The following is a 12,691-nucleotide window of genomic DNA, read 5'->3' as shown; positions in this document are numbered from 1 at the left end:
AGACATGTGATTGTGCAGGGGGAGGGTAGGGGAAAAGGGTGGTTGCTTTCAGGCAAAAGCTTCTCATAGATGAATGTCTTCGAAACAGTATCTTGCAGTTCTGTCCCAGATTAAAAATAAATAAAACAAATGGTGTATGGGTTTCATGTCCAGAGAATAACTCTTCTGAGTTCTTTTGTTTCTTTCCACAGAACTGCTTAATAAAACATGATGAGAACGGATACTCAGCAATAGTGGGAGACTTTGGTTTAGCAGAGAAAATTCCTGATCACAGGTATGTGAACTAATTTAAATACAGTAAGAATTACAGTGCTATTGCTGTGATGAGCCGGATTCCTGAGGCCATTATTGGATTGGGATGATTTTGTAATAAATGTCCTCTGTTCATTCCAAACTACTTTAATTGGCTTCTTCCATTTTCAGAAACAATATTCAGTGGCATTCCAGTATTATTCTCTTTAACCTCTGGGTTAGTTGTTAAGATCCAGGTTTATAACGAAGAGGTATTAAAATTACTGTCTTAACAGTAGCTCACCATTTTGCTTTCCCTAGGATGAAATTATAATCTTACTCATGTGAGGAATGCACAGGTGACTGTCACAAGCTATTGTCACAATTGGAAATAGTCCTTTTGTCATCCCTCCATTAGGGAGATCAAGGACAAGGATTTCATTGTTCTGTCTGTATATTGACTTGTGTATTTCAGGGTATTCTGGCTGTGAAATATGCTGTCAGATTTTCTCCAGTCTGCTTCTTTGTAAAATAAAAAGCCTTCTAGCTCTTTTGACTGCAAAGAAAACAGTCATGCACTGTTTTTAAAATGCACATATCCTCAAGCTGTGTCTTGGGAGGTCTAAAGGCTTGCATTAATGTTGATGAAATATTGATCTAAAAGCTTAAGAAAGTAGACATCTTAATTTCCAAACTATCGCTAAGTACAGCCAATGTGTGCCTTGTACACTCACGTGGAATCTCTGCCCTTTAAAGTGCTGACAGCTTCAACTGTATTTGTACAAACCCATCACAAAATTAGGAAGGCACCACAGGTGCCTTAAGGTGTTATTAATAACCAGTTTTGAGATGTTCTGGAAACAGAGAGTACAGTAATAGCTGAAGTTAAGGTAGCTTGATACTAAACCAAACAACACAATAGAGTTGTTAGCCACCATTTTGATTTGATGTCAGTCTTACCTCTGTTTTCAAATGCAGTTTGTTGTTTCCAGTGTGCTGGCTTGCAAGCTGTGCTATTTTGAGGCCTTCAGAGGCCTTTTGTTTGTTTTTTTCCTTCACGGTCAGCTGGGTGGCAAGCTGGAGGCCTTTCTTCAGGCTGTAGTATTCAGCCATATGGAAACACTGCAAATTTTCCAAATCTGCTCTATTCTGATTACTTTTAATTTTTCCTAGTTAAAGGATTCAACTGGTCAATTTTGACTTCTTATAAAAAATGCAATTTGCAAGCAGGTTGTACTGAATACTTTCAGAGCTGCTTATCGGTATGCACGTAGGGATGGATACCTGCATGTCTTGCTGCATGAATGGACAACTTGACATCTAGCCTGAAACTGATTTCCACAGACCTTTCTATGTATAGATGAAGGAGCCATCTTCGCCAAGAGTTTGGAAACCAAACCATTGAACACCATGACCTTAAAATAATTTGATTTTTTAAAGTGGTCAGCCACTTATAAACTGGAAATAAGAGTAACTCATTGAAGCTTTCTTTTTCTTTCACATTCTCCTCCTGCTATTGCATGACTCCAGTAGGAAACCAGTGTAAAATACAGTATGTTATAGAACCCACTTGTGTTGACTTCCCTCTAGTGAAAGTTGCTGCAGATACTTGGAATTATGTGAACGTTAGTAGCATGCCTGAGCATTTAATTAATGGTGGTTCTCTCTCTTCTCCCTTTCCACCCATCTATCCCATATCTATACAGTGAGAAGTTACCAGTGGTGGGTTCACCCTTCTGGATGGCACCAGAAGTTCTCAGAGATGAACCCTATAATGAAAAGGTAGGTACATGATATAAATGGACTTTAGTTGTCAGATGTTTCTGTTCAGTAGCTGTATACAAGATTTAAAGTTTCCATACTACTAAAATTACTGTTACTTTCATTTGTGCCATTTCTGTACTCAGGCCATTCAGACTAAGAGAGAGTGTAGTTGAATAGCTACTATTTAAAATTCATGGTGTGGATTCTTATATGGAAATAGAATTACCTTTAGCATAATTCACTGTTATGCTGCTTCCATTCTGAAACACCCCACATGTAGAAATATGGTAATGGATTGTTGACCTAACACAACAAGTCTCATGAGAAAAGTAGTGAGGTTGCTTCCCTGACCATACATTGGTGAAATCTGGGTAGAAGTAAAAGGTCTGTATGGAAACTTTTATAATTGTATTATTAAAAAATAAATAAAAAGAAATCAACTTTTCTCAAGGTAAGATACCTTTAAAAATGTTCTCCAAAGGTATTTCTAAATTTTCCTATTTGTGGCATTGGGAAATGTTTCTTTTGGAGGAGGATCAGATCACACTGGATTTTAGAAACAGCTTTTTCAATCAAGCTCTTCTTTACACAGGATTTTCTCACAGCTTTTCTGTGTGAAAACCCACATCCTGTACCTTTTTATAGCTAGTAGTCAATCTGTTTAATTGGTGGTACTTTTAACGTGCAGGAAAGCAGTAGCTAAATTAGTAATGAATGTAATAATTAGCATTTCAAAGCTTTTCTAACAGTTCTAATTGACCTAAATTAATAATAAAATACCCAAATCCATGGTGCCACATTCCTCACTAGCCCTAGGGTGTGGAGAACTAAAGAGGAAGTGGGTCTCACACCTCATCAGCATAAAAAATGACATAAGCCTGCCTGATATGTAAGGGATGAGGGATGTCGGCTTCTGCTCTGTAGACTTGTATTCCATGTTTTTCTAAATTTTATTACATGATAAATTCAGGTGGGTGGAAATCTGAGGAACTGTGCAGTTCCAGGGGTAGTCAGATAAGGGATTACTAAGCGTCATGGAAATTTCAATGGAAATTGATGCTGGTGTGCAGTGTTACTAGATATCTCAAGCTTTGGGAAGGACACTGTTTTCTCCAGAGGTACTGAACTGTGAGAAAAGCTTTTCTTAAAAACATTGTTCTGCATTAATATTCTGGATAAGCTGTGATCCTGTGTATTCTAAACCCATCTTTCTAACCACAGTGATATAGAGGCATGTCATGGTTTTGCTATGTTTTTAATTACTCACATCTGTAAGACATCAAATGCAATTGCACCATTCTTTATGCAAAGAAGGATTTTTTTTTTCTTAATTTTTCTCTTTTTTTAATTAAGAATGGTTTGGTGGGGTGTTTTGCTTGTTTGTTTTTTTTTTTCTTGAAAGAGTTATAAAATTATTGCTGTTCATGCAATAAGAATGCTTTACTGTGAGCATGTGTTTCTTCTCATGAAAAATGTTCACTATAATGCAGTTGCTTAGCATTGTAAGGCTGTGGTGTTGGTTTAGTTGTTTCATGATAACCATTTGGGGTAAAGAGAGGCTCAGTGGCAGATAAGAACACTGAATATTCAGAGCTTAACCATGTGCCTATATTTTTTTCCTCTCGCAGGCGGATGTGTTCTCCTATGGTATAATTCTGTGTGAGATTATAGCAAGAATACAGGCAGATCCAGACTATCTCCCTCGCACAGAGGTAAGTGGTTACGTTTATAACATCAGTGGGAGGTGGTAAGTATGCCATGATAATGGCTGGCCTTTAGAACTTCTGGCACTGCTGCCAAAGATACGATGAATAGGTGTTACATTAAAAATAGCCTGTAAAAGGCTTTTGTTCTTCTCTGCTGTTATTGTAAGAAGCTCCACTGAAAACACTTACAGAGACTTTGTCCAGCTGCAATCCTCATGGGAAATCCTTTCCTGTCCCTAACTGGCAGAACACTGAGAGCACTGCAGTGCAGACTCTTCCTTTTGTAGAGTGATAGCTCATGTAGACTTCTTGCCAGTTTTGGAGCAGAGCACTTCTGGCACACTGAGTGCACTAAGCAGTTCCTCCTTGTGAAAGTGGCAGGAGCTATGCTAGCAGCAGCTAAAATAAGCTCACCCTTATTTTTGCATAGACTGTGCTAAGCACCATGGATCTGAGCTGGAATCAGCAAATCAAATGAGGTATTTCTTTCTTCAGTTGCCTTTTGGTTGAGTCCCATCTGCAGGGTAGCTTTTGGCCCTGGGGAGGGTGTCTTCCAAATTGTCTTTCCCCCTCCAATTCTGAAAATGCAAAATTGCTTAGGTCTTCGACTGCAGTAAATAACAGATACTTTTGCTTCCCTGCCCCTCAGATTTTATAGTGCGTTTAAGCAACTGGATAGTTTGTATTACCAGTCTAACATTCACTGAGAGATTAACTATGTTAACTGATAAATTTTAATTATAGCATAGGTTTTATAGCAGACTTTTAATTTGCACTGTGAAAGTCACCAGGGTGAAACATCATAATGTAAGATGCTGCCAGTGTGGATCTGGAAGCAATATTTCAACTGCAGTGGATTGCAGTTGAGTCCAGGAAGAAGAATGGGCTTTGAAGTCAGTTCATTCTCTAACAGGTACCTTGTATAATGTAATCCCCATTAGGAATGCTGCAATTTGGAATGTGCATGAAGTTTTCTCAAAATACTCTGTATATGGCTGCTGAGAGATGGTGTTCATGGTTATTCCTGATAACACTCCACTGAAAAGAAGATGCTTTGGGCCAGATAGCAGACCTCATTTATATCTCTATGCTGTGTTCTTGTTTATACAGAATTTTGGATTAGATTATGATGCCTTCCAGCACATGGTGGGAGACTGTCCTCCTGACTTCCTCCAGCTGGCCTTCAACTGCTGTAATGTGAGTATCTTACTTGAAGGGGAGAGGCCAAAACTGCAGTTCTCTAAATCCCTCTGGTTTTTGAAGATAGAGCTTAAAGCATTTGCAGAAGAGACTTGAAGAGCCTACCTATAAAAGCAGCATACATTCTGATAACCCAGAAAGTCCCCTACAGTTTTTATAACCCTTTCCTTGAAAAAAGGTCTAACTTGTGTTTTTGCAGTTCTGTGTTCTGTCATGCCAAACAAACAGGTCTGGCACACTGAACAGCTTCTTGCAGGCTGCTCAGACTGATCATAACCAGTTGTACACTATTGACACTGGCTGGCCCTCGGGCTGACAAAAATCCAGCTGTTATTGTGAACAGACCTGTTGAGCCATGAAGAAAGAATTCTGAGTTCTCACAAACAGAGGAGACAAATCAAGAGCAGGCACTAAACTACTGTAAAGTCTCTATATGCTGCCTTTTTGGAAAGTGGGATAAACCTCCAAATCCCTAGCCCATGTTCCAAATGATTGAATACAGGCAATGTGCTGTATGGAGTAAATATTCTGCCCATTATTCAAGTAAAATTATGATATAGTGCTGGATACCTTCATGGCTCCTCAGTGTGAAAATTCCAAGGAAGTACATCTCTTTTGTGCATTATCCCATAAGGTTCTTAGTGCCTTTGTACAGTAAACCAGTTTTTATGAAGTAAAAGAACCTGAGATTCCACCAGATTTGGCTGAGGTTGGGAATGTCCAGTTTGCACAACTCAAATTGAGACAACTTCTAAAAATTTTACTGAACAAAACTTTGACCAGGGCTCCACAATGAGACCATGCTAGAGCCAATACCTGCACTGTGTGCAAGTGTTTGTAAGGAAAGTCTCATCTCTCTTATTTTTGCCTTGAGCTCTCTCTTTACTTTGTATCAGTACAAATGCACATGCTCAAGGGCAGAATAGTATAAAGGTAAGGATGTGACCAGGTGGGGGTGACTGCCACTCTTGACACAAGGTAGCATAATTTAATTCTAAAAATGTTTGTGGAACTTATTCTAGACAAGCTACCTCACTCCTCTAATTTCACCTTAGTGCAGTGGAGCTTGCTTCATCAGGACTTGTGACTCATGTTTATAGAATGAATCATAGAATAGTTAGGGTTGAAAAGGACCTTAAGATCATCTAGTTCCAACCTCCCTGCCATAAGCAGGAACATCTCGCAATAAACTGTGTTGCCCAAGGTTCTGTCCAACCTGGCCTTGAACTCCACCAGGGTTGGAGCATAAAGTGAAATTATGAAGTGTTTTGACTATGTAAGCACTGAAGAGTTTGGCTAGAGATAGGATTTGACTTTGGAAATCTCAACTCCTACCTGCAGACTCCAGAAATCGTACTGCATCCACACACAGTGCATGATTCAAAGCAGTTTTTCAGCACAGGTGAAATTCAGAGTAAAACTATTCATGAAGAAGGGGCAAGTGGCTGATCTTATATTCTCACGTAAGAATTTGGTGTGTTCAGAGAAAACACTTTTTTTCTCTGACTGATTATGGTCAAGTGCTGCTCCTGTATAATAAACATCCCTTCCCTGAACTGAAAGTGGAAATTACTGTCTTGTGATCAAGCCATTAATATGTTGATTTCAGTGTGGGGCATGCTATAACTCACTCACTGCTTACCTAATAGGAGGAAAAAGGTAGTGAACTGATAAGGCTTCTTATACCTGCCTAAGTGTGCTTCAGTAATAGGTGATCTGTTTGATAATTTGCTCTTAGACTTGGATGTTTATATAGCTTTTTATTATTTAATAGGTCAAGAAAGTGTAAACTGTATAGCTCAGCTGATTAGCTGAACTAATGTGGAAAGCCCTGGGGGTTAAGGGCAGCCTAAGAAAACCAGTAGACACTGACATGTATGAGTAGTGGATTAAAATTTCTTCAATTTACTGTTACAAAGTGTTTGGGTACATGCAGGGAAGTCTAAAACTTAAGGCTGCCTAACAATTATAAGCTTACGCGTGTGAACACTTATAAACTTAATCATGTATCCTCATGCAAAAAGCTTACCAGCATAAGCTGAGCTGAGGGCAGCTGCTGCTTTGAGGAAAAACCTATTCCATTTGATCAGAATCTGGACTGCTCGGGGATGGAAGAGGCAAATGTTGCTCTAAGTTCCTTTTCCATTGCTTCTCTTGTCCTGGATCTTACCTAGACAGAAAAGCCAGAGAACTCTTCTTTCTTCCATAGCTTGAAACAACTCCCTAAGCTTCTCAAATTAGTAAATTTGCCAGTGTACAGAATGTGTGCTTTCATGTTGCCCCTGCCCTACTCTTTCAGTGAAACAGGGAAAGCAGAAAAAGATGTTTTCCTATGCCAGGAAATTCCAGCTACTGCATTAGAACAACTTTCTTGCTGGTCTTGAGCTTTTCAAGTATGGTTTGTTTGGTTTTTATTACTGTGTATATGAATTCTTAGCCCTTTACTCTGTGTTGCTAGAAGGTGTTCTGGCATTGCTGATCATACCAGTTGTCTTCAGAAAGATCCATCTCGTATGACCTGCAAGGCAGTATCAGGGAGGTCTTTAGGGTTTGCTGTGTACAAAGCACCGTTGTTCCCTTTGTACTCGAGGTGAGATCTGTCTGGGCTTGTTCACTCTGAAAAAGCTTTTGGAGGGCTGGAAACAGGAATCAGCTCAAGCAGAATCTTTCTTAATAGTGTAATGAGGTTAGCTTTCAGCTGCTGAATTAGACATTGCTACCTACAGTAGTTAAACCTGTAACATATATACAGGGTCAATGTTCAAAATTAAGAAACACCTTCTAAGTTACTACAGACATTGAGCTTGCCCTCTAGTACAATTTTAGTGTTGGATTTAGTTTAGAGATCTATTCCTACTAGGGTGAACACATAAATACATACTTATAAATACAAATGGAATGCATATGGATTGGGGGGGGATATATTTTACTTTGTCAAAGATGGATTTTTTCCTACTGTATTACTTTTTCGAATGATGTACCCAGTCTTGCTTCCCACAAGACAGACCATTACACCGAGTGAAGTTCATTAGCAGATGGAAAGAGGCAACATTTTAAACTTCAAATCAGCAATGCTATTTAGGTGGGGTTTTAATTAAAGCCACAAGGAGATGATGGAAGAAGCACAAACTTTTAAAGAATGACATAGCCAAGCTGCTCTGTTTAATCCTTTTGAAATAATGTTGATATATAATCTCTGACTGATAACTTGGGAGTCCAGAAAGAAATCTTTGAACTATGAAAGCTGTTTCAAACAAACAACCCCCCCTAGCAAGCCCTGAATCTAACAGCTTCCCACCTTTTCAGTTTAAAATGCATCTTCTTTATGGAATGTTTACAACTTGATCACAAAATGAGAGAGTTTAAACTAGGATACAATACTACTTTTCCCCTACTTTATTTATTTCTTTTGCAATGTCAATGCACTTCTTAAAACAGTCTTGAATTTCCTCAGTTCCTTCAGGTTATCCCTCTGTCTGTCCACTGTGTAAGTAGAATAGCCTGGACAAACCCACATGAACTCTTTTGATTTGTGTACATTCACAGATGGATCCAAAGTTGCGTCCTTCATTCTCTGATATTGTCAAAACACTGGAGGGTATTTTAAACCGCCTGAGAAATGAGGACACGGAGAGAGAGAGAAAGTTTTTGAACCTTGACAACAGTGAAAGAAAACCCAAAGGTAAGTGTCTGTACTGTACAAACATTGCTGCAGGCTATGAACACTGCTTCATACTTGAAAACTGGGATTTTGGTTCTATGTGGTATTATTTACACCTTGTGAATGATTTTACTCAAAGCCTAAAAATTATTCTGGAACAATGCTATATTCTTTGCACTGCAGAGTGTCCTTTGGGTAAAACAAACAGCTGTTTCTTAAAGTGCCTCGTAAGATTCTGTCCACAAGCTCTTGAGGGGAAATTTAGAATTCATTCGGGAATGGTTTTGTAAGTTGGTAATAGTACATGAAAATTCATCAACTTTTGTTTTGCCCCTGCCATATTTAGTGCATATACATAATTTCTTTGGTGTATGTTACATGTAACTCTTAGATGCTTCTTAACTTCCTTCAGGAGGAAGAGCAGAGAAGAGACAAAGGTATTATAAAGTACCTAGACTGGGAAAAAGCTGAATCCCAGATCTTGGGAAAGCTGGCCATGAAGGGGTTTCTCTGAAGCTGCCTAGTGCCACCTGGTGCTGGGAGCAAACTGCAAGCAGTTCTTGGAGGCAGGGGCATGTTCTGACTTGGGTATCTTTTATGTTAGTAGACTTGGAAACTTACAGGATGATAAAAATAATTTCTCTTATTGTGTATGTATAAATATGCAACGTATCTATACATATCTGTCTCTTTGTAATATGATTATAGATTGAAATAAGTTCTGTATTTCGAACTACATGGAGTGCATACATCTAGTAGTTCTCCCACACCTGGAAACATCTAAAAGAGGTGTGAGTTAAAAAGGAAGTGTTTTTTTGTTGTTGGGGTTTTCTGGCTTGTTTTTTCTTTTTTCATTTTCCTGGCATTCTCCCTTTGGAATATGTGTCAAATGTGCATCTTCTTGGAGAAGTGTTACATGCTGTACTTTGACTTGCATAGTCTTTCCTAGGTGGAATGACTACAGTCTAAACTGTGGCAGTATTTAAAGGGAAAAGTGAAAATATGTATGTGCTTGTTCTGCAAATGGTAATCAAAAGGATATATCACTTCTTTATATCCACTTGTTCTTGCTCTACCACAGCTCTTCAGAGACACCTGGAAAGCCAGCGGCAGATGCATGCCTCAAACACCCAAGGAGGTAGCATCTTGTCCTAAACAACTACAATTTTTCAATCCTGTTCTAGTGCTGCAGCATTTATTTTGGTCTTAAACTTTTCCCATCAGGGTGAAAAAGTCCCAGTTCCTTTGGCAACCATGTTTTGTTTTTGTTCTCTTTCATGGTCAGTATCATCAACAGATCTTGGGCAACCTCTGCTGGAAGCCAGGATGGTAAATCTAGAAACAAGCAAATTGTTCTTCTCCAAGACCACCCTGTGCTCTCTCTGCTGTGTCAGTGTACTGTCAGCGAGGAGGTTTGAAGGGGCCCTGAAGTACAGGGTTTGGATAGAAGAGAGAAAGTCGTCTTCATTCCTACCATATTTTTGTACAGTTTCCTTTCCTCTGTTTTTTCTGAAGACAATAGGTCTTGCAAAATTAGCATCCCCCATAATGTGGGTATCAAATTTGATCATAAAATGAAAAGAAGCAGCCCACTTTTAGTGCCTAGGGAAGTAAGATGGCATTCACTGAATTTGCATTTCAAGTTTTCAAGGTGGCCTTTAATTTGCCTGAGGCATGAGAAAAGAGGAGAGAATATTTTAAATGGAGTTTTGACTGCCTTACTTATAAAAGCTGTGGACAGGGCAAATTTCCACATTTGAAACCAGTAATACATTGAGGAGAAGAGAATGGTGTACTTTGTGTTTATGCAGGAACTTGTAAGGAATGAGTAGATGTGTGCTTATGGAAGATACTTTGGAACATCAGAAATGCAGCTTTTTTCTTTACAGCTGTCATGAAGGATCTGTGAGGGAGCAGACATGCAGGTATATAGCTCCTTTAAGCTAAGAGTATTTCTCTTCTTCTACTCAGGGTCAATTGAAAAAGGACCAGGAGTAAAACGTTTGAGTTCCCTCGATGATAAGATCCCACCGAAGTCACCCCGTCCACGTCGGAATATCTGGTTGTCACGCAGCCAGTCGGATATCTTCTCCCGCAAGCCTTCCAGGAAGATCAATGTGCAGGACCCCTACTATACACCTAACAAAGGGTTAGGCCGGAAAGTGAATCCCTTCAGTGCCCGGGAGGACCTCAAAGGGGGGAAGATCAAGTTCTTTGACATGCCAAGCAAGTCGGTGATTTCCCTCGTGTTTGACTTACATTCTCCAGAGGCAGGTGGGAGCCTGAACGCCAGCCAGTCCCAGTTCCGGCAGCCCTATAGCACAGACTGGCAAGAATCCTCCCTTCTTCCTGGGAGGAGATGCAGATCACTTCCGCTCTCTCCTGAACTGCCACACAAGGAATATGGACTGTTTGGGGGACTGTCTTCAACTGTCAGCAGATGTGACCCAATCCAGCTGGGTGCAGAGGTTCGGCAAAAACTCCTCAGTAGCAGTAAATATGGTGTGTCAGAGATTCCCCCCTTTCAAGCCAAGCCTCACAGGTCAGGATTTCTTCCTGTACCAGGACAAGAGGAGGATATGGACTGTTCAGATGGGCCAGTGGCCCAGGAGGAGAATGGGTTTTGCCGTGTTGAGAACACTTGTGGAGATCCAGCATGTAATCAGCCATCAGTGCTGGCCCAGCCTGAGTCGTTATCTTACAAAAAGCTCCCAGTTGAGAATTCAGTGAACTCTGAGGGACATGGCTCCTCACAAGTGTTTGCAGGTTGTATCCCTTCTGAAGAGATGGAGGTGGAAGATAACCTGCTGAAAAATACTCTGCTAGAATCTACAAAGCCTCTCTTCAGCGTTAGTCCTTCTACTGAACTGAAGAGAGAGGCATGGCCCTTCAGGAAGCAGGATGGGGACAGTCCTGCCCTGTTGTCTCAGACGTCCTCCAACATCTCAGCAAGTGGCAGCACACAGTCAGCTTGTGATATATGAAGAGAGGGCTCAAACTGAACGTGTCCTTGAGGGAACAGTTGTTCCCAGTCACTTAAACTCTTGTTTTTCTGTAGTGCTGGGCTTCATATTTGGAAGAGACTCAGCAGATGGTAGAAACTGGCTGTCAGAGATAGCTGCAGATAGTGTCTGGAGAGACTGATTATTTTAACTTTATTTCAAATTGTGCTTATTCCCTTCCCTGATTTGCATTAGGAGGGAGAACTACTCCAGCCAGAATGGCCATGTGGGCTCCACAGTCCTTCCAAGAGGCAGCAGCCAGAGCAGGCACCGTGTAAACAGTTTTACCTGGATTCCAGCATGGAGCATTTCAAGGCCTTAAGCTCCATGTTGGGTAGGAAGTTTTTCCCTCTTCCTCTGACTGACCACTTCCTTTTACAGCAGATACCTACTTTACCACTGCAGATCTTGCATTAGCATTCTGCAGCAATGCATGTGAGTGGAAGCCTCTGTTTTAGAAACAGGCACAGAGATCTTTCAGAGCTGTGTTGAGCAGATAGGAATGCTCTCTGGTCCCAGAGATGCTGTGAATGCTGTTGCAGTGTTAAACAAGCTCTTCTTTCAAAAGCAGCAAAACCAAACCCCCTCATGCTGGTTGCAATCTGCAGGCTGAGTTACATGACAAGTACTTTGTGATTGATACGAAGAATCTGTTATCTGGCGTTTCATTTTCCCTTGGGATTTGGTAGTGATGTGTATTTGTTAGTGCAGGGAAGCAGGATGTGGTAAGCACCACTATCCTCCTTGCACGGCTCTTCATGTATCTCAACCCAAATGTGGAGGAAGATTTGCCCAGGGCACAAGAGGAGAACCATGTTCCAGACATTGTCATTTCTGGGCCTCTGGAGAAACTGTCCCTGAAAGTACCAGCTGTACAGAGTTTTTGGGTGTGGGCTTTTGCCTCTGAAGAGCTGAAAGGACATCATGATCTGTTTCTGCAGAATAGTTAGTTAAATAGAGTATCTACATCACAGTTGACTATTACCACTAAACTGGAAGTGTCACATTCACCTCCCCCTCTGGTACGACATCCCATCTCATTGATAATATCACTGCAGTAATGAAGGCTCCTTATTTAAAACCAAATTGCTTGAAAGAGGACAGGAATCCCCTGCTCAGGGGAAGCT

General features: G+C 40.5%; 1 protein-coding gene across 1 annotated transcript in view; it reads left to right on the top strand.

Moving 5' to 3' along the window:
- The window catches only part of TESK2 (testis-specific kinase 2), a 70,837-nt gene extending 59,291 nt beyond the window's left edge, over positions 1 to 11,546 (top strand). Inside the window, exons 5-10 of the mRNA XM_010012854.1 lie at positions 192 to 274; positions 1,938 to 2,013; positions 3,624 to 3,707; positions 4,812 to 4,898; positions 8,448 to 8,583; positions 10,534 to 11,546. Of these exons, the coding sequence (XP_010011156.1) occupies positions 192 to 274; positions 1,938 to 2,013; positions 3,624 to 3,707; positions 4,812 to 4,898; positions 8,448 to 8,583; positions 10,534 to 11,546 (1,479 nt within the window). The remainder of the gene's footprint in view (positions 1 to 191; positions 275 to 1,937; positions 2,014 to 3,623; positions 3,708 to 4,811; positions 4,899 to 8,447; positions 8,584 to 10,533) is intronic.
- Positions 11,547 to 12,691: the final 1,145 nt, after the last annotated feature.

This window comes from Nestor notabilis, unplaced genomic scaffold, assembly GCF_000696875.1.
Source record: "Nestor notabilis isolate BGI_N333 unplaced genomic scaffold, ASM69687v1 scaffold4914, whole genome shotgun sequence".
Lineage (NCBI taxonomy): Eukaryota > Metazoa > Chordata > Aves > Psittaciformes > Psittacidae > Nestor > Nestor notabilis.
This window is presented reverse-complemented; position numbering and strand designations above follow the sequence as displayed.